This window comes from Sphaeramia orbicularis, chromosome 8, assembly GCF_902148855.1.
Source record: "Sphaeramia orbicularis chromosome 8, fSphaOr1.1, whole genome shotgun sequence".
NCBI lineage: Eukaryota > Metazoa > Chordata > Actinopteri > Kurtiformes > Apogonidae > Sphaeramia > Sphaeramia orbicularis.
The window spans coordinates 50877542-50898793 of NC_043964.1; the positions used below are offsets into that span (position 1 = coordinate 50877542).

A 21252-nucleotide genomic window follows, 5' to 3' on the forward strand; every position below is an offset into this window, starting at 1 on the left:
AAATGAGTTTGAGTCAGTAAGTAATTATTTTTTGTTGATGAACGGCTCATTAATGACCAATTTATTTGTGTTTCTTATCAATGACAGAGGGCACTTTTCAGTTTATATTTTGCACAAAATTTGCTTAAAAAAATATTTTAATATATTACAGTTAAATTTTTTTGTTTGTTTACAAAGTTTTGAAAATATAAACAGACACCTTTGGCACAGGAACAAATTTTGCCTAATTTTTTTCCAATCAAAAATGCTGAAGCTAGGGGTGGGGATATTTGGCTGAAAAAGTATATTTTAGGGGGTACTCCACTGTAAAAAGTTTGAGAACTACTGCTTTAACCCATGTTAGAATTTTTCATGTTCGTTGATTGGGAGTTCCAAAGATGAGATCAGGATGCACTTGGTCTCAGTTCAAGAATTTATTCTGATCACATGAGAAATATAAAAGCCAGCACTGGTCTCTGTGGACAAGAGCTCCTCCAAGAACTCCTCCTGCAGGAAGTCAAAGAGCCCCGAATTGTGGGTCTGATTGACAATTATCTTCTTGGGTGACTCCACCCCGACCAATGGGTTGGTCTTCGCAACGTCATCTGACTCCGTCTTCTGATTGGACCTCACCTATTGACGTGGTTTGCCACCTGTCAGTCCACAGTTACTGGGATGTGCTGCGCAAAGTGTCATGACTGCTGTTTTAGACGTGTATCTATTGGAATGAAAGGTCTCAGCATCTGTAGACAAAGCATCTCCTTCTGCGAGCAGAACTGACCATGAATTTATCAGTACTGACACCCATGAGTTTACAGGGAGGCAAGCTCATCAGTAGAGAAATACATGAAATTACTGTGACATTTTAGAGCAGCTCAGAGAAATACTGTAATTATTCTATAATTATTCTTCACTCATAAAGACCCAGTGCTACTTTTATGGCAGTTGGCAAATGAATTTTTCTCTCTATTTAACCTTTCCTAAGTAATTTATCACCATTTAGTATAATATTATCCTATATTTTTTGCATTTTTCCACTGTAAATCATGCATTTTCCTATGTTTAATTTCCTATATTTAATTTAGATGTTCATGAAAACTCAGAATTGATTTAAAGGTTATGATATCAAAACAGAAAACTGAAAGAAGTGTGGGGTTTTTTTGTTTGTTTGTTTGTTTGTTTTTTTGCAAAATTAATCAGTAACTGAACATAAACCCAGTGTGTCCATCCACTGTCATTGATCCAACTTCATTGGTTTTACTGGTGAATCGATGTTGTAGAAGATGACGGTGTTTCCATGGTAACTACGGAGCCTCTGAATGTCCAAATAGGTCATATCTGATGACCATGAAAAGATGAAAAACTGTATTTTACACCAATCATTGACATGTATTGATAGGATTAATGGATCAACAGGTATTAAACATTTTAGATCAGTAGATGGTCTTGGTCACCAGTGGAGGTTTGGGTCTTTATGGGTTAAGGTGGTGCAGAGACCTACCATGTGTGATCCCAGCCAGCGCCAAAAACCACAATGTTTATGTTTACGCATTTGGCAGACGCTTTTTTCCAAAGCGACTTACAGGGGAAAACCATGAATTTATCAGTACTGACACCCATGAGTTTACAGGGAGGCAAGCTCATCAGTAGAGAAATACATGAAATTACTGTGACATTTTAGAGCAGCTCAGAGAAATACTGTAATTATTCTATAACAATGTCAATCAGGGGTGTCAAACATGTGGCTTGTGGGCCAAAACTGGCCCACCAAAGGTTCCAATCTGGCCCATGGGGTAAATTTGCAAAGCGCAAAAACTACACTGATGATATTAGACCTATAAATAATGACAACTCCAAATGTTTCTCTCTTTTTTTTTTTCGCAATAAAAATTGAAAAGTTCAAATATTTACATGAACAAACTATTCTTTAACAATACAAGGTGAATAACTTGAACAAATATAAACAAATATCTAAAAAAAATGAAATGCAATTTTAAAAATACTCTCCCTGTTATTAAATGTTTTGTGCCTTTGTAGATCTGATCTGTAATGCACATGTATTAATGATAAATTGAGGTGTAATATTATTAAATTTGCGGGGGGTATACGTGGGGGCACGTTCCATAACTGCCTTAAACTGAAAGTGAAACTTAACATCCTTTGGGCATCCCACTCCCAGCTTCTATGCCTCTGTTGTTTGCCGGAGCGTACACGAAATTTTTACAACTTCTAACCAAAATCCACTGGGCCCGCATCCTTTGCTCTGTTGCCCCCTCAGGAATGCTGGGCCCCATGAATTTGTGGCGCCCCAGGCTGTAGGACTGAGTTGAGTGTTCATCTGGGTGATTGGTTCTAGCATCAACCCTGCTTTTTGATTGATATATGTTCTTGTGTTCTCTTGTTTCTCTGTCATCAGGAGGGGTTAGATGGTCTTCTGCAGATTCTAGTCACACAGCTGGGCTCAGATGATGTGAACATGCTGACCTGTGCCACAGGGATCCTGTCCAATCTCACATGTAATAATTCACGCAACAAGGTAATGTTGGAATGATCAGCCATAGGTGAGTTTAACGGAAATTGCCATCCTTTTGGAGTTCATTACCTCACCCCCCGAAGGGGGCGCAAGGGGGACTGTTTTTGGTTTGGTTTGTTTCATTGTTTGTTTGTTAAGCAACTATTGGTTGAATTCATACCAAATTGGGTTTATAGATTGCCAGTGACCCAGAATAGATGCCATTATATTTTGGGAAAAGTAGGTCGAAGTTCACATTTTTTTATTAATTTTTAAAATCTTTTTTTTCCATTTACTTATAATGGGCAAAATTTCACATCTAGAAAAACATTAATTTTGTTTCAATTTACTTCAAACTTGGCACATATATAGAGGCAATTTATATATCCCACTCTGACATAAAGCTAAGGCATATATTGTATAGAACTGAAAAAACACAAAATCTTTCTTAACGTAATCTCAATGTTAACACTTTTTTTTTGCTTCAGATGCTGACATCATCATACATGCATGTATATAGACATGATTATATTAGGACACGCCCAAATATGCTGACATCAGCACATGCATAGACATGATGACATTGGCTGGATCGATGCCAATATAAGCTACAATTCATATGAGGGGTGGGGTTTGTTGTCCCTGGAACCACTTGTTATAAGATATATTCAGAATTTGCTTATACATTTATCAGTTTTATTTACCATTCTATTCTATTTAAGTATCGTCTATTATTTTAACATTGCAAATTCAAATGAAATTAAATATTTTGGAGTCAACATGAAGTGAATCTTAAATCTCACAAACCATTTAAGTTAACTCTTTCTTAATATCAATAAAAGTAATTGATATTTAATTCAAAGCAAAAACTAGGCTGTTACTATGTTTTTATTTGTAAATGACAGTAATGGCATTTTTTGGTAAAACCACAAGTGACAAAAAATAAACAATTAATAAATAAATTAAAGCAGTGTTCGTGTTGATGTAAAGAAAACATCCCTATTTTTACCCTTACTCCGAGAATGAAAATATTCCTACTGATCTGTTTAAGGTTACGTTCAGACTGCAGGTCTTAATATACAATTCAGATTTTTTTGTGTGATCGTTCATATTACACATGAAATGCGACTTCTGTCAGTTTTGAGTTAGAACTGAATGTGACCCTGAAGTGACCCGCATGCGCAGAAGTCGTAATATGTGACCATGCAGGAACGCACTGTGTTTACGGAAGTAACACGCCTGGGATGCAGAATTGTGACGTTTGTCGCATTTCAATGATGTCAAGGTCAGATAAATGCGACCTGGCCATTCAGACTGAAGTCACATTGCAAACTATCAGATATGTATCAGGTTTAGGACCACATATTAAAGTGGCCTGGGTCACATTTGAAAAAACTGGATTTGTGCTGTTCAAACTGTCTGTAACCCTATAATGCCAAACGTATCATATTTGATACATAAGTTTTGAAGCCCTCTACATGATCAGTATGATACTTTTTTTCTTGAAAAACCTGATGTATACAATTAGATACATGCAATACACAGATAATCTACCAGGGGGAGGAATTCATTCACCAGAGGCCTTTCCACAGACACTACAAGACTGTCATTAATGAGGAAGGAGGCAGAACTGTGAAAATTTTGAAAAGGAATTACCAATTTGTTGGACATGTTTATGTTCTATTATGTTTTTATGTGTTCAAAAATAACAGTATTTGAGCAGTGAGACCCAATGTATCAAATATGATACAAAATTGATGTTTGGTTGTTCAGAAGGACCAATAAAGGCTCCAGTTTCAAACAACTGGAATTTTCTGTCAATGATTTAATGGTTCAGGCTTTACAGGGTTAACAGATCGTGTACAGGTCACATATGGGCAAAAAATACAGATTTGGGCCACATTTGCCTGGAGTCTGAATGTAGCCTTAATGTCTAATGAACATGAAGATTCCACTAATGTTCATGTTCAGATGCACCTACGCCTGTTCAGATTAAAAATAGTTTTTTTTCAACATTTTCCACTTGTAGATAGATGTGTGAAGTCTCCCTCTTCTGCTTCTTCAACCACAGTTTTTGAAAGTATTGCAATATTATATTTGTGCATTTTCCAAAACCTACTGATTACCAAGTTGGTCCTCACATTTTACAGTAGTCTTGTTAGATGAACCTCCAGTAGCTCTGCTACAAAGGCACTGGTGACTGTTCTGTATGTACTGTATAATGTGGATTACACTTACAGAAAGTCCAGCTATGAAAGTAAGCTGCTCTTCTGTTCTCAAAGGTAGATGCTATTCTAACAGTCTTGGTTGTTCTCTTTCTGCTGCCATACCCTCAAGAGAAAAAAACATAATAAAGCTTATTATAAAGTGTTACCCACTATTCTATTATTTTAATTCATGAATTTACTCACCAATCCATTTTGAGTCCCAAACTTAAGGCTCCCAGTACTTGGCAGAACCTTAAAAGCTAGTCATGATTTAAACTTTTTCTGTTTGTTTGATCATTACTGTATTAGGTGGAAGAAAAGCAATGGAAAAAGTTCAGGAGGATGTGTCATCGTGCTTCAGTTTTTTTAATAAAAGATGCTATACACCCTGCAGTCAGAAAAAAAAATCAATTTAAAAGAAGAGTGTATCTCAATGGTACTTGCTTTTTTGTATTCCAATCATACACCCACCCTTTGGCAGGTTCATAAATTAATTTCCAAGTTATATTTACAGTCACTCATAAAGCCCACCTGCATGTCTGATGAGGTATTTCATTATTGTTTATATGTTTGTTTTAATTCTTAGACTCTGGTGACTCAATATGGCGGTGTAGAGGCATTGATCCATGCTGTGCTGCGTGCGGGGGAGAAGGAAGACGTGGCAGAGCCAGCGGTCTGCGCCCTGCGTCACCTGACCTCCAGGCACCAGGACGCTGAGCTGGCCCAGAATGCTGTACGGCTGCACTATGGCATTCCAGCTGTTGTCAAGCTGCTGGGGCAGCCGCACTACTGGCCTGTGGTAAAGGTGAGGACACGCATCACATGATAGAATGAGAGTACACACATGCACACATACACATGGACCTGATAGTGGCATAATAATAGTCAGAGAACCATTTATTTTATTTATTTATGTCTAATTTATACATATTTATGTGTATATATGTGCATATATATGGGTTTTTGTATCCACCTTTTTTTCCTTATTTATTACCTCCGCCAAGGAGGTTATGTTTTTGCTGGCGTTGGTTTGTTTATTTGTTTGTTTGTCTGTCTGTCTATCTGACTGTGTGCAAGATAACTCAAAAAGTTATGGACAGATTTGGATGAAAATTTCAGGTAATTTTGATACTGGCACAAGGAAAAAATGGTTAAATTTTGGTGGTGATCGAGGGGGCACTGATCTGCCTTGGCAGAGGTCTGTGCTCTCCAAGTGCTTTTCTAATTTTCTTTTGTTTTATTTTTTACTTTTGGTGGAGTTGTTTTTCTTAACTATTTCTTTGTCTTTTGTTTGGGTTTTGAGTGGCTGGCCTTGGGTGGTGGTGGGGGTGGAGTTGACAGTCAGGTGTGGCAGTTGATGTCTGTTCTATATTTTTGTACGTCATGCTGTGCATCACTCTGTCTAAAATGTTCAAAATGTTCTGTAAATAAAGTAAAAAAAAAAAAAAAAAAAAAAAAAAAACAATAATAATGGTCACAGAACCCATTTTTCCCACAAAACTCCGCCTAGTGAATGAAAATGATCCCGTATGAACTCTGGATGGTAGACAGAAAATGGACATTTGTAAGACGATCAATATGAACCAAATTTTATCTCAATTGGCCCATTATTGCTTGATTTATGTCCAAAAAATTGATTTTCAACTGAAGCGCCCCCATTTGGATGACTTGAATCAATAGGGTTCTTCCACTAGGGGTCCCCAGTGTAGGTTACCAAGGGAGAAGAAATCCAGCTAAATCTGTCCAAGTTATTGTCAAAACACCAAGGATCCGGTGGCGTTCAGGTTAAATCCACTATATCCCTGAAACTCCATTTCAGGGATATAATTATATTCTGATCAAAAGAACAGCCTTAAACTGTCATTACCAGGTCTACACTGAACTCTGCTTCTTCCTCTTCGATTTTTTTTTGCCCATTAACACAAATACCGCTAATGTAACAGTACAATCGTTAGCTTACCTTCATTGTTTAAAACTACATTAGTGTATTTAAAGGTGATAGTTAAGTCGTGTCCTTTGACTTATGTTCAGTGTTGTACAGTAAAGAAATAATAATACTTCACTACTTAAGTATGTTTTGGGAGAATTTGTACTTTATTAGTATTTTTTATTCTGTTTACTTTCATTTTTACTTCAGTACATTTCCTAACTCAGTTGCATACTTCTACTCCCATACATTTTTAATACACAGTATCGTTACTTGTTACAAAAAATAAATTAAAGGAAATTTGGTGTTTTCACTGCTGAGATCAGGAAGTCAGGAAGCTGATTTGTCTTTGGGCCTAAATGTGTGAACGATGGTCTGAAATCAACCTGTTGACAATCTTTCGATGTGAGCAACAGCCTAATATTCAGAATTCTGACTGCCTTTGGATATCATGTATATTATAATAGCCAAGTGGCCTCTCTGTGTGTGTGTGTGTGTGTGTGTGTGTGTGTGTGTGTGTGTGTGTGTGTGTGTGTGTGTGTGTGTGTTTGGGATTCACACAAAATCCGTCCTGAGCTAACTGCTGCATTTTGGCAAACATGTATTTTTGATCAAGGAACAGACTAACAAAAACAGCAAGTTGACAGGACTAATATTTTGGGAGATATTAGTAATGTTGGAATACGATAGCCTTACAATCACATTGCTATGGTCAGAACACTTTAGCTGTGACTGCTGGACAAATGTGGTACAGCATGCACGAATACACAACAGCATAAAAACTACCACATCTACAACCTGTGGATCCACACAGGTCAACACACTAGTTAACATTCATTTGTACTTTTGCTTTCATTATTCGAGTACATTTAATTGTACATTACTTGATATACTTAAGTATAGTAAATAGTTGATACTTCAAGACGTTAACTTGAGTAGCATTTCAGTTGATGGCTTCAGCTTCTACCGAAGTCATTTTTTGGTACCTGTACTTTTACTCTAGCATGATTTTCCAGTACTTTATACAACACTGCTTATGTTGTAGCCAGAGATCAGCATGTTTTTTTTATCATGGTTCACTCTAAACTAGGGCATTAGTGACTTCAGATTTGTCGTATGATGACTAGGGCTGTGTATCGGCAAGAATTTGGTGATACGATACAAATCACGATACTAGAATCACGATATGATATATAACGATATATCACGATACTGTTAAAAGGCAATTTATTGTTTGTTTCTTTTTTTTAAATGATTATTTCCTTGAAGAATTGAATTACACCAGAAATCTGCACAAATACAAAACATTTTTATTTGATCACAACAGGATCTAATGATATATCACCAAATGTTCCTGTGTTAAAACTTAAATTATGTTTTACAGACATTACAGTTTAAGATCCTGTTCAAATGTTCATATTCTATTAGTGCAGAACTAACATCAGAACATTATTTTTGTGCAATCCCAACAAGGGAACTAACATTATTTAATAAAAGAGGGCTAAATATTAAAAAACAAAAACAAAAAAAAAGTGAACCTCCACAATATCTGCATTTGAATAAATACCTAAAATACCTACCTACATACCTAAACAATATTGATACAGTACTTTTTAATATCGATACAGTATTGTGAAATGAGATATCGCGATATATTGCAGAACCGATATTTTCTTACACCCCTAATGATGATGTCATCACATTGACAGTGGAGGAACAACACAGACACAGCCGTTCAACTATGAGCAACTTGTACTAATGTTCACTGTAACATTAACATTGTACAGTAAAGAGCAGAATAAAAAAAACTTGCAAGACACAAGCATCAACAGTCCTGCTTAGACATTTAACCAAACAAAACATTGAAAACCTTGAATTTTCTGTAAAATTTAAGTGAACAACATAAAGTGGGAGAAGGTCAAGACAGCAGCAACCAAGATGCACAGCATGTTAGAGAAAGGAGTGCATTGTCTTTGTGAAATAAATGAACAGAATAATCCAAACACACTGGCTGTCCACATTATTATTCAGTATGGGTGGTGCTTGCATGGTTCACAGAACATTACTGAGACCGTAGTGTTTCTAGATCACAGTCAGTTTAGTTCCTGCTCTGAGTCATCTTCTTCCTTCAGTCTTGGCCTTGTGCTAGTGATGCACAAGTCGGGTTCGGTTTTGTGGAATTATTTGACCACCCTGCAAATAAAGTGACATTTTTTGAACCCGCGCCAACCTGACCCGGTTCCGCTGATCTGCATATCACTACCTTGCACTCCATGTTTTCATGTAGAAAAATGAGAGTATCAACATGTGCTAAATGAAGGCTTGCACGCTGTCCAATGATGGAAGGGAGAGCGAAAATAACACACGACTAGTCGACTCCTCCCAAGTAACGTCGACTTGTGCCACAGACGTCGACACATTGACAAACCAGCTTTTCTCTTAATGCCCTGCTCTAAATATTAGTTTATTATTTTATTTATCTGTGGCTACGTGCCATTTTCACCCGGGGGCACGAAGGCACGAAGGCAGCGGCGGCGGACACAAAGGCACAGACTTCATGTCCACCGCGGCTGCCTTCGTGCCTACCGCCGCTGGCTTCTTGCCTGCTTCATGCTTGCTGCGGCCAGTTTTGTGCCCCTGGGTGAAAATGGCACGTAGCCATAGAATCATGCCAGTGCCTCCGTATGTGCCCACTGTCTCTCCTGCACCGGGGGTCGCCATCATCAAAACATCAAATCTTGGTAAACGGAACGGGAGGTGTTACAGAGCCGCGATAAAGATGGGACTAAATGATCCCGCCATTTCGTTTACAGACATTGTTCTGGAATAAAGGTGAAATATTCCTGCATCAGAAGTGCTGTGTAAAAGGGGCTAATAAGGCTATAAACACACTGTGGTCGTATAACTAGCTGTTTGATTTATTTGTGTATTTTTCTACTAAAAACCTGAATCAGCTGCTGAATTGAACTACTTTGCAGTAACACATCAACGCTGGAAAAATCGACTACTTCCAACACGTACTTCAAAATACAAACTCAATACCAGAGACTTTTTCTGGAACCAGATTTTGTTTAGTTTGACAATAAATGAGCTGAATATCAGACTGTACGTACACAGACTTGTTCTGTATGGGCCATTAGATGCACTTTGTTGACAAGAAGAAAACTGCAGAATGGAAAATGTGTATGAGGCTGATGCGCACAGACACAAAAACATGCTGTAGTACCTTCTCTTTTCTCTGTACCTCTGTCTTTGTCACACCAAATACATTATAATGGCTTCTTTTAGAACCGCTGTGAGTTGAATTCTAAAACCAAGTCTGAATCCTTTGGCAGCTTTTTGAAGCGCTATGTAAAGTTGAGGCCAGGCAGAAACGGCCTCACTTTGTTGCTCAGGTCCTTACTTGAGCAGTTAAAAGCTAATTCTCACAAAGATAGTCTTATAACACACACACACACACACATCACACCTTTCTCCATCAGACAAGCTGCCAACTCGGGCAGATTATATTAATGAACTGAGGTATTGTTGTCTACTGATGTGGAATGGAAAAATGGAAAATGTGACTTCATGTGATGCTGAAGAAGGTGAGAGACACAGAGAGGAGGAGGGAGACAGAATCAGTAAAACCGCCCTGCTGTTATTGAACTTAATGAACAAAGATATGACTGTCAAAAGGGATAGAGTCGGTTATTTTTCCTACGGAGGATCAGGTCCCTCGACATCTGAACTAAGATGCTTCAGGTTTTCCCAGTCATCGGTGGTGGGTGTTTCATACTATACAGCAGTTTACTGGGGGGGCAGTGTCAAACTAAAGGATGCAGCATGACTGGACATACTGGTAAAGAACACTGGAGTCACTGGGGACTGTGTTGGAGAGGCAACAGAGGATATCAAAGCTATTTGAAAATATTTTCTTCTCCATTATCTAACCAAGTACAAAAGCAGCTCCAGTGGCTGACTCACCTCATGCAGATGCAGGACTGAATGTTACAGATGATCCCTCAGCCCCTCTGACATCCCACTGTAATACACATTATTAAAAGAAGATACAGTGGAGACTGAACACAGGAAATAATTGACTTGTTTTCATTTATATTTTATGCCCCAGAGGGCGGAGGTATATAAATATACCAGGAAGTCAGTCTGTCCAAGATTGTTGTCCAACTGATTTCTTGGACATTATTCAGCTGATTCTATTCAGATTTTATGCACACATTCTTTACCACGAGGAGAGGTGCAGTGTACAGTTCAATGGTTGCATTTCAATTTTTTTTATTTTTTATTTTTTATTTACTTTTTATTTTTGTTTTTGAGAAAACCATAAAACAAATACTTGTGCTAACAAAACAAACAGACAACGGGGGGGGAGTCCAACATTAGAGCAGCCTCTAGTCCACACACACATTCATCACACACATGCATCAATATATCCATATTCCCATATCAATTTTTTCCTTTACCTTAAAGTTTGAGGGTCCATTGAAATTATACAAAGTCCGGTCTCACAGTTACAATATAGGTGAGCCACTTTGACCAATTTTCTGTAAAAATATCAGTTTTACATCTTAAATTAAATGTGATTCTCTCCATGACATATATAATTACCTCCGCCAAGGAGGTTATGTTTTTGCCAAGGTTTGTTTGTTTGTTTGTTTGTCTGTTTGTTTGTTTGTTTGTTTGTCTGTCCGTTAGTGTGCAACATAACTCAAAAAGTTATGGACAGATTTGGATTAAATTTTCAGGGTTTGTTGGGAATGAGATAAGGAAGAAATGATTAAATTTTGGTGGTGATCGGGGGTGGGGGGCCCACGGGGGGGGGGGCACTGATCGTTAGTGTGCAACATAACTCAAAAAGTTATGGACAGATTTGGATGAAATTTTCAGGGTTTGTTGGAAATGGGATAAGGAAGAAATGATTCAATTTTGGTGGTGATCAGGGGTGGGGGGGCCCACGGGGGGGGGCCACTGATCAGCCTTGGCGGAGGTCTGCGCTCTCCGAGTGCTTCTAGTTTTTTTTAGTTTTTACAAATATTTTAACATGTCAAATTTTTCAACAAAAATTTGTCCATTTTTTTTCTCAGACACAATTCATCTCATTCTTTTCCAATTTCACACGTTCTTTACATGTGCCTTTCTTTCAATTTTTATTATTATTATTATTATTTTTTTTTTTTTTTTTTTTTACAATTTTTACCTCCACCAAGGAGGTTATGTTTTTGCTGGCGTTGGTCTGTCTGTCTGTCTGTCTGTTTGTCTGTCTGTCTGTATGCAAGATAACTCAAAAAGTTATGGACAGATTTGGCTGAAAATTTCAGGAAATGTTGATACTGGCACAAGGAACAAATGATTGAATTTTGGTGATGATTGGGGGCGGGGGGGCCCACTGATCTGCCTTGGCGGAGGTCTGCGCCCTCCGAGTGCTTTTCTAGTTTGAAATATTTTTGAAAAGATTTAAAGTTAATACTCAAAATGAATCCCTTGGTATCCAGGGTATCAGTGAGCAAGAATGGCAGAGTGTTGTGTGACTGGGCAGGGGTATTAACTAAGCTCTGCCTACTTTTTAACTTCTTTCTTTTATTTTCTGGAGCTGTTGGATATTGAATTTCCCCTTGGAGGTTATATCACTTTTTTTTCTTCCACATTGTAGCTCCACAGCGTGAATATCAATCAATCAATCAAATTTTATTTATACAGCGCCAAATCATAACAAAGGTTATCTCATGACACTTTACATATAGAGTTGGTCAAAACCAGACTCTAAGCCAGTTTACAGAAACCCAACAGAATCCTCCAGGAGCAAACACTTATGACTGATGACAGTGGCGAGGAAAAACTTTTCTTTAACAGCAGAAACCTCGAGCAGACCCAGACTCCTGGAGGATGGCCGTCTGCCTTGACCAGTTGGGGTTAAAGAGAGAGGGTAAAGGAAGAGAAAAAGAGAGAGCAATAGAGATAGAGACTGGGGGAGAGGGGGAGAAGGGGGGAAGTAGGGGGTGACACATGGATGCAGTTGATTCACAGATACCTGAACTAGAACATCTATGGAACTATATAATAAACACTATCATAACTATATGGATAAGTGAGTGATGACGATGAAGGCAGGAGAGAGGCAGGACCACAGCAGCAGGTCCAGAGATGATCCTGGGAAAACCTGTGAGGTGATAAAGCACAGAGACTCCAGGGAAGAAGTCAAGTCAGTAACATGTATTCACTGGGGCGTAAATAGAAGAGAAAATTAGGAGAGAAAAGGTCAGGGAGAAAAAGGAGCAGAGAGGAGGTCAGAGAGGAGGAGGAGGAGCAGAGCAGAGCTCAGTGTATCCAGATGAGTCTCCATCAGTCTAAGCCAGGGGTGTCCAAACTTTTTTTAAAGTGGGCCAGATCTGATAATGTGGAGATTTCCAGGGGCCAGTGGTCCCTTTGGACATTTTTTAAACAGTAAAAATTACTTATAAATGCGCTGTTCTACAACAATTTTATTTTCATTGTCACAATATCATTTTTTTAAATGGCAGTGTAACCAAATCTAAGCCACTCAGGTGTGAACAAATTAAAACAAAACAAAAAAAAAAACATTTCTGCCTTCCTTTCACATCTGGAGTCAGATAACATAGAACAAACTGTGTGGAGTATCTTAAACGTCCAACAAGTTGATAAAAATCTTAACCCCACATTCATTTTAAACATGACTTATATGAGTAATCATTACTCATATATTACTCAGTAATGCAAAGTCTGTTAACGTTTAAGATGAAAACATATGACCCTTACTCTTGTCTTTCACAAAATCATTCAGAAAGTAATATTTGTGTCACACCTACAAGTACACAACACCAGCAGTTGTAGGCAACTAACCTGGCAATTTGGTAGCCTGCCTTGGTGGTGAATTCACTGAACTCACAGGTTCACATGAAGAGTCACTGTTCTGAGTTTAAAGCAGCTGGAATTTGCTTCACTTTTTCGGAGCATTCACTCCCTGCTAGCTTGTCGTATGCGTTAGCATGTTTTGTCTGCTAGTGTCTCTTTACATTGAATTCCTTAAACAAGGCAACAGTCTGTAGACAAATTTGGCAAACACAATCACCTCGATTTTCAGTGAAAACAAATTGTAATTCCCATCTCTCCTGGAAGCGGCGGCCCTCACTGTCAACTTTAGTTTTTTCATTTACAGGCGCCATGGTTAGAAATTAGCGAAAAGGGTTCACGGCGAGGTCACAGAGCCAGATAGAGTTAGAGTGGTGCTGCCACCATGAGGTGGAAGGAGAAACTGCATTTGGAACCTTTTATGATTCATGTACTCGGTTCAACAGTCCAAGCGGGCCATAAATAATACATTCTACAACCGAGGCTGTGGGCCGTATAACATCTGACCGCGGGCCATGATTGGCCCCCGGGCCGGACTTTGGACATGCCTGGTCTAAGCCTATAGCAGCAGAACTAAGAGCAGCCTGAGCTGCCCTAACTATAAGATTCATCAAAAAGGAACGTTTTTAACCCACTCTTAAACATAGAGAGGGTGCCTGCCTCCCGGACCGAGGCAGGGAGGGTGGTTCCACAATTGTGGAGCTTGATAGCTGAAGGCTCTGGCCCCAGTCCTACTTTTGGAGATTCTAGGGACCACCAGTAAGCCTGCATGTTGAGAGCGTAGTGCTCTAGATGGATTGTATGGAACTGAATATAAATCAGTTGTACTGTCTGTTTTATCATACTGGACTAATGTATTTCTAATGCAGTATTTTTCAACCTTGGGGTCGCAACCCTACATGGGGTCGCCTGGAATTTCTAGTAATTGATTTTTTTTTTTTTTAATTTAGTAAAAAACAGACAGGGGCGACACGGTGGTGCAGTGGTTAGCACTCATGCCTCACAGCAAGAAGGTCCTGGGTTCAATTCCAACACCAGTCGACAGGAGGTGGGACCTTTCTGTGTGGAGTTTGCATGTTCTCCCCGTGTCTGCGTGGGTTCTCTCCGGGTACTCCGGCTTCCTCCCACCATCCAAAGACATGCACTAATAGGTTAATTGGTTAGTCTAAATTGCCCATAGGTGTGAATGTGAGAGTGATTGTTTGTCTCTATATGTTCAGCCCTGAGATGAACTGGCGACTTGTCCAGGGTGTACCCCGCCTTTGCCCCTATGTAGCTGGGATAGGCTCCAAGCGACCCCCGTGACCCTAGAGAGGATAAAGCGGGTTCAGAAAATGAATGAATGAATGAATAAAAAACAGATATTTTTTAATGATTCAATATATATTTCATTATAATTAAAACACCACTCACTTTTCCTATAAAAATCAAGTTAAAATATAATGCAGGATATAATATCTTATAGGGTGTAACTTGATTGACCTGATCATGTGACCGCATGTGTTACTACGCTTCAACCTGCCCGGACGCAGTCGCAGTCAGAAAAGTGGACCCAACAGAGATTGGGAAGATTTCTTCACCTGCCTGGCCCTGTTAAGACATGTCCAAGAGAAACTGAGAAGCAGACATCAAAAAGGTGCATTATATACATTATACAGCCTAAATGTCATCTAAAATTAACATTTATTTGCAACATAATATAGCAAACTATTACATGATCAAAAACAAATTAATTTTAGCAACAAAAAAAAAAGTATCTGTTTTGAATGTCTGGGGTCGCCAGAAATTTGTGTTGTTAAAATGGGGTCACAAGCCAAAAAAGGTTGAAACCACTGCCTGAATATGTCTGTGTTCTGGGATGTATTCTGTATCATCCAGCACTTACTATATTTCTAGAAATATTTATATATATCTCAGAAAGTGAAAAGTGTGACAGCTAACCCCTACACACCCTGCACACATTTCCTCACCATTATTTCTAAATTTTCCTCCATTTGTGATGTGTTTATGTTTTGGGGAGCATTTCCTGTTACGGTTTTCTAAGATCTCTTCCCTTTGAAGTAACGGCGGTGGTTAGGGCGTCTTGAGTGTTACAGTGAGACAGCTTTGTGCTTGTGAGGGTAATGCTGAAACAGGGACTTGGCCCAAATGTCTCCCTAGCTCCAGCCACTGAAAGCGCTTCAATCCTTTTCCTCTTATCCCTGTGGTTTTCTTTGATATGAACCCTTCCACACTAGTTGGTAAACATGAGCATGGTGCATTCACTTTGCTGAAGTTCCAAACATCGAAGTTCTTCTGCTGCCATTTGGAGCTGCAACATGCAAACCTGCCTTTAAAGCTGACCCACATACAGTCTGGATGGTCTGGGTTGAGTCTCTGTGTAACCCCCTCTCTGTCCTCTCCTCAGGCCACAGTGGGTCTTATCCGGAACCTGGCTCTGTGCCCGGCCAATCAGGCTCCGCTGAGGGAGGCAGGTGCTATACCACGATTGGTCAACCTGCTGCTGAAGGCTCATCAAGACACACAGAGACACGCCTCCTCCGCTCAGCAGACATACCAGGTCTGACATGCACACACAGTCACTGAAGAAGACTCTGCAGGACCCTGGTTTTATGTTCCACCAGATTAGGCCTGGTTCTTCATGTGGAGACATGCTAGTTCTTTATTTTGTTCAATTCAGGATAATTGCTACTATCTAGCAAACCATCCCACATTTCAGCTGTTGTTTAAATCATCTTTTGTAGTTTGTTACCTCCACCAGGAGGTATTGTGGTGACTTTGCTTTGTGTGTTTGTTTGCGTGTTTGTTTGTTAGCAACTTTACGGGAAAACTATTCCAACCATCTTTACCAAATTTTACCCACAGATAGGCCTAGGCCCTGGGACCAACCCATTAAATTTTGGGCCCAGTAGGCCAAAGTTCAAGGTCACAGCAAGGTCACAAAATCTCAAATTTTCCTATCTCTCATCATTGAGCAATTTTCCAAAATTCATAAAGAATTCAAAACCACGTCGATTAGCCTCCAATTTGATCCACCCATAGCTTAGAACAATATGTTGTATGTGGCACAAAATTGTCCACATCTACTGTGGAATGTGGACTCTGTGGATTTACATTTAACATTGAAAATCCCATTTACGACACATTTTTCATTATAACTCAACAAATATTGATTGGAATTTAACATAATTTGACATACATATGACTGGTACCAAGCTTCAACTTTTTCTGCTATTTGTAACAACCTTGAAACTGTTTAATTTAAAAAGAAATAGTCGATCCACACATGCACACCGTTCGAGTTGCTTGGCGGAGGTTTGCGTCCTCTGAACACTTGTTTATTATTTGTTCTTACATGTGAAACCCTGACATACAGTTTATGGCAGATGGTGCAAGTAGTTTTTCATGAAATTCCAAAGATGACCAAACCAACCTGTCCACTGCTTGGCTTTGTCTTGTCTATCCTCTATCCAACCTCTAGAAAATATAATGGCCACAATTGTTTGTATTTGTGGTCAAGACAAAATCTATTATGGGGTTCCACTTTTAAACCACTTGTTTAAATTTGGTCTCGGGGTCTCTGAATGGTTTTAAATTACGTGCAGAAACGAATGAACCAAAATCATCCTAACAATGCCCACTGTCTCTGCTGTCAGGATGGAGTTCGTATGGAGGAGATAGTAGAAGGCTGCACAGGAGCTCTTCACATACTGGCCAGAGACCCTATCAACAGAGGAGAAATTGCCAGTATGCAGACCATACCCCTGTTTGTACAGGTATGTTGACAAAACCACTAAACACAGATACAGTGGAACTTTGCAGTACGAGTGCCCCATAGAATGAAAATTCACTTTTTGAGTTGTGACTCTTGAGAATTGTTGTCTGGAAATACAAGTGTAAATCTGCAGTATGAGCAGGTGTTCCTCCAACAGGTGCAGCCTGTTCACATTCAGGAACACCAGCATTCAGATGGAGGAGGAGATTAGGAAGTCCCCAAACGAAGACAGTGGAATGGAGGAGGATATCTAAACCAGGAAATTAAAAAAAGTGTTGGCAAAGTGGACAAAGGTTTCAGATTATGTTGAAAAAAACACATCCAGACAAATTAAGTTCAAGTCGTGCAGCTGCTTTATTTAATGACAATGGTCTGGAGCATTTTCAGAACATTTTTAAAAGCAGAACAAAGTAGATTTCTCAGGAAAGATTTTTAATGAAATGACCTGTAAGTGCAGACAGTGATGAAGGTGAGGCCAGAAAGAACAAATGAAGTGAAGAGAGAAAGAAAATGACAGAAACCCTTCTACCTGACATTTTACTGGAAGGAGATTCTCCTTCAGAGAATAACCCTCCTCTTCCTCCTCCTCCTCCTCCTTGTGCACAGATTGTCTCACCTTAAAGGTTAATAAGTTAATAAAACCAGTTTATTTGTTATTGTAACTGTTATTTTCTTTCTAACTGAAATTTTCTGCTGTAAAAACCTTTAAAAGAGGATTTTTGGGTGGTTTTGGGGGCTGGAACAGATTACTTCTATTTCAGTTAATTTCAAAGGGGAAAATTGATTCGTAAAAGAAGTAAATCACAAAACAAGCTCGGTCATGAAATGAATTGAACTTGTGCTGCGAAGTTCCACTGTAATAAGCCATGAACACATTAAAGTGCACAAAATACAGAAGAAGCTTACATGTCATTAGAACCATGAATCTGAGGAGCTGTGTCATTATCTGTTCAGATTCAGTCCTTTTTCTGCTGCATCTTTAAAGCAGTGTATGGCTTTCATCACAATGCAGCATGTTAAACACAGGGACAGAGATGTTCCCTTTCACATGTCTAATACATGCATATGGGCTTCATTCTTACCCTGTTATATGCCTAACCCCCACCTTAAAATGGGTCAGCTTAGTGGATGGTAAGAAGTTAACCACATCAGCTTAATGCTGAATCATAGCAGAAAACACATACTAATGAATTAGTAAATGGGATTCACAGCCATGGTTTGACTTCAGTGTTTAATGATGTCTGAGGTCAGAGGGGTAAAACATTAGGCAAAAGTATTCAGCAAGTCCTCAGTCATAAAAGTATATAATACTGCAATACATTAATGCTTAATATCCATGAAGAATGCAGTCCACATGGATTCTAATCAGGATGGATGGATGGATGGAAGGACGGATGGATGGATAGACAGATGGATGGACGGACGGACGGATGGATAGACGGATGGATGGGCGGACGGACGGATGGATGGATGGAAGGACGGATGGATAGACGGATGGATGGATGGATGGACGGATGGATGGATGGACAGATGGATGCGTGGACGGACGGATGGACAGACAGACAGATGGATGCATGGATGGATAGACAGACGGACAGTTGGATGGATAGACGGATGAATGGATGGATGGAGAGACAGACGGATGGATAGACGGATGGATGGATGATGGATGGATGGATGGATGGATGGACGGACTTCATTTCAAACTGGGAAGTGACAGTGTAGCAGTAGTATGGCACACATACAATAACAATAGAGTACCACAGCAAACATGAGTCAAAAATAAGCACAGCAATAAAGCAAACACTATACACTGTATATGATAAATGACAAGTAAAAAAATCTGGGTCCAGTCTGGATAATAACTGTAATGTGCTCAAATAAAACTGTAAGGTAAGACGTTGTACTAGTGATATCACATGATGCTTAATTTCCTGAATATATTACACAAAATCCTGCTAGTTAACAAAAAACTTTATTGTAATTATAAGCTGATTTATATTCATTTCTGACTCGATTGGAGCAAAACAGGTAGGATCACACATTGGTCGACTGATTTTCCCTCTCCGTTTCAGGAGCTTTCTGTGTTTGAGAACATCACCCAAGTGTCATCATTCTCTTGTGTTGCTCAAATTCCATTGCACTCTTGATGTTGACATGTGCGTGTTTGTGTGTTCAGCTCTTGTACTCGTATGTGGAGAATGTAAAGCGAGTATCAGCTGGCGTCCTGTGCGAGCTGGCCCTCGACAAGCAGTCTGCAGAGCTCATCGATGCAGAGGGAGCCTCAGCGCCGCTCATGGAGCTGCTGCACTCCAACAATGAGGGAATCGGTATGTCTGGATGTGTGTGTTCTCCTGTCCTGGTATCGATATGATCAATATACGCTTAACCCTATAACGCCAAACGTATCATATTTGATGCATGAGTTTTGAAGCCCTCTACATAATCAGTGCGATTTTTTTTTTTTTTTAAAAACCTGATGAATCATCAGGTCATCATCATCATCATCATCATGATCAATTAGATACATGCAATACACAGATAATCCACCGGGGTGGGGGGGGGGTCATTCACCAGAGGCCTTTCCAGTGACACTACAAGACTGTCATTTGATGAGGAAGGAGGAAGAACTGTGACAATTTTAAAAGGAACTACCAATTTGTTAGACATGTTTGTGTTATATTATGTTTTTGTTTGTTCAAAAATAATAATATTTGAGCATTGAGACCCGATGTATCAAATATGATACAAAATTGAAACTCATATATGGAAGTTGATATTTGGAAAACTTTTTTTTGGTTGTTCAAAAGAACCAATAAAGGCTCCAGTTTCAAAGAACTGGAATTTTCTGTCAGTGATTCAATGGTTCAGGCTTTACAGGGTTAAATGATGTACGTCATGAAACAGCCCAATAAAGCCTGGTCACAGCAGACATTTTAGTTAAGTTCAAGTTAGTCTTATTGTCCCTATAGGGAGTCATCTTCTCTGTATTTTACCCATCCTGTTGCTCTTTTCTGGGTTAACTAGCAAACGCAGCCTTAGTGCATGTGGTTACCCGATCCATACCTGGAAACCGTATCAGTACCCGGACACGCATCTACATCCTGTCACATGCTTTGCCTTTCATGCGCTATTCACGACAGTCTGACAATATTTCAGTTTTAGAAGCATAAATCAGCATTGTTTAAGCAAAAAGATCAGTTTAGTATTGAGAACATTTTCTTGTCTGTTACTTTTCCAACATACTTGCTTCATCTTCAGTAGTGGATCCTGGTTGTCCATGAAACTTAACATAAATCGCTCATTATCATTTAGCTGTCCTGCTGGTTTACCTTCTCAAAACTAATAGTGTTTAAAAGACTATTTAACGTCGGTGCATGAGGCAACGAAGGAAGCACTTTCTATGGAGTTTGAATGATTTTTTGCTACATCATCATGCAAAGAAATCACACACAGCTTCTTGGTATTGATCAAAAATGAGATATTGGGGTCTGGCCCACCACCTGGAGGAGGAGAAGACTGTAGCTTGAGTTTTTCCGACAGAACCTACAGAAACTGCCGTGAATTTCATGCAGTGACAGTATGTTATTAGGGACCGAGCCGAAAGGTAAGGCCCTCTCACACAGTGAGAGGCCTTGCCTGCAAGCAAGGCCCTATTGTTATTCGTTCGTTTTTTATTATTATTATTATTATTATTATTATTATTATTATTATTATTATACTATCGTCACTTTAAACTGGATTTTGACCCCCTGAACATGCTCAAAAACTCAGCAAATTTGGCACACATGTCAGGCCTGGCGAAAAATTTAATAAAATGAAAAAAATAACCCCATAGGTGCCAAAATGGGCTCTATAGCGCCACCTATGTGAAAAAAATGGCAAATGCCCTAGTGGCCAGTAGGAATGTCGTACAGACATAGAACCAGTACCAAAATGTTGGTTGCAAAAAGCACTAAAAATCATCCACTGACACTTATGACCT

General features: G+C 39.2%; 1 protein-coding gene across 2 annotated transcripts in view; it reads left to right on the forward strand.

The window, feature by feature from the left end:
• LOC115423925 (junction plakoglobin-like) overlaps window positions 1–21252 on the forward strand; it is a 285940-nt gene that overhangs the window by 229301 nt on the left and 35387 nt on the right. For both annotated transcript variants that reach the window (XM_030140961.1, XM_030140962.1), the window contains 5 exons: window positions 2396–2515; window positions 5285–5503; window positions 15900–16052; window positions 17149–17268; window positions 19447–19597. In XM_030140961.1, the coding sequence (XP_029996821.1) occupies window positions 2396–2515; window positions 5285–5503; window positions 15900–16052; window positions 17149–17268; window positions 19447–19597 (763 nt within the window). The remainder of the gene's footprint in view (window positions 1–2395; window positions 2516–5284; window positions 5504–15899; window positions 16053–17148; window positions 17269–19446; window positions 19598–21252) is intronic.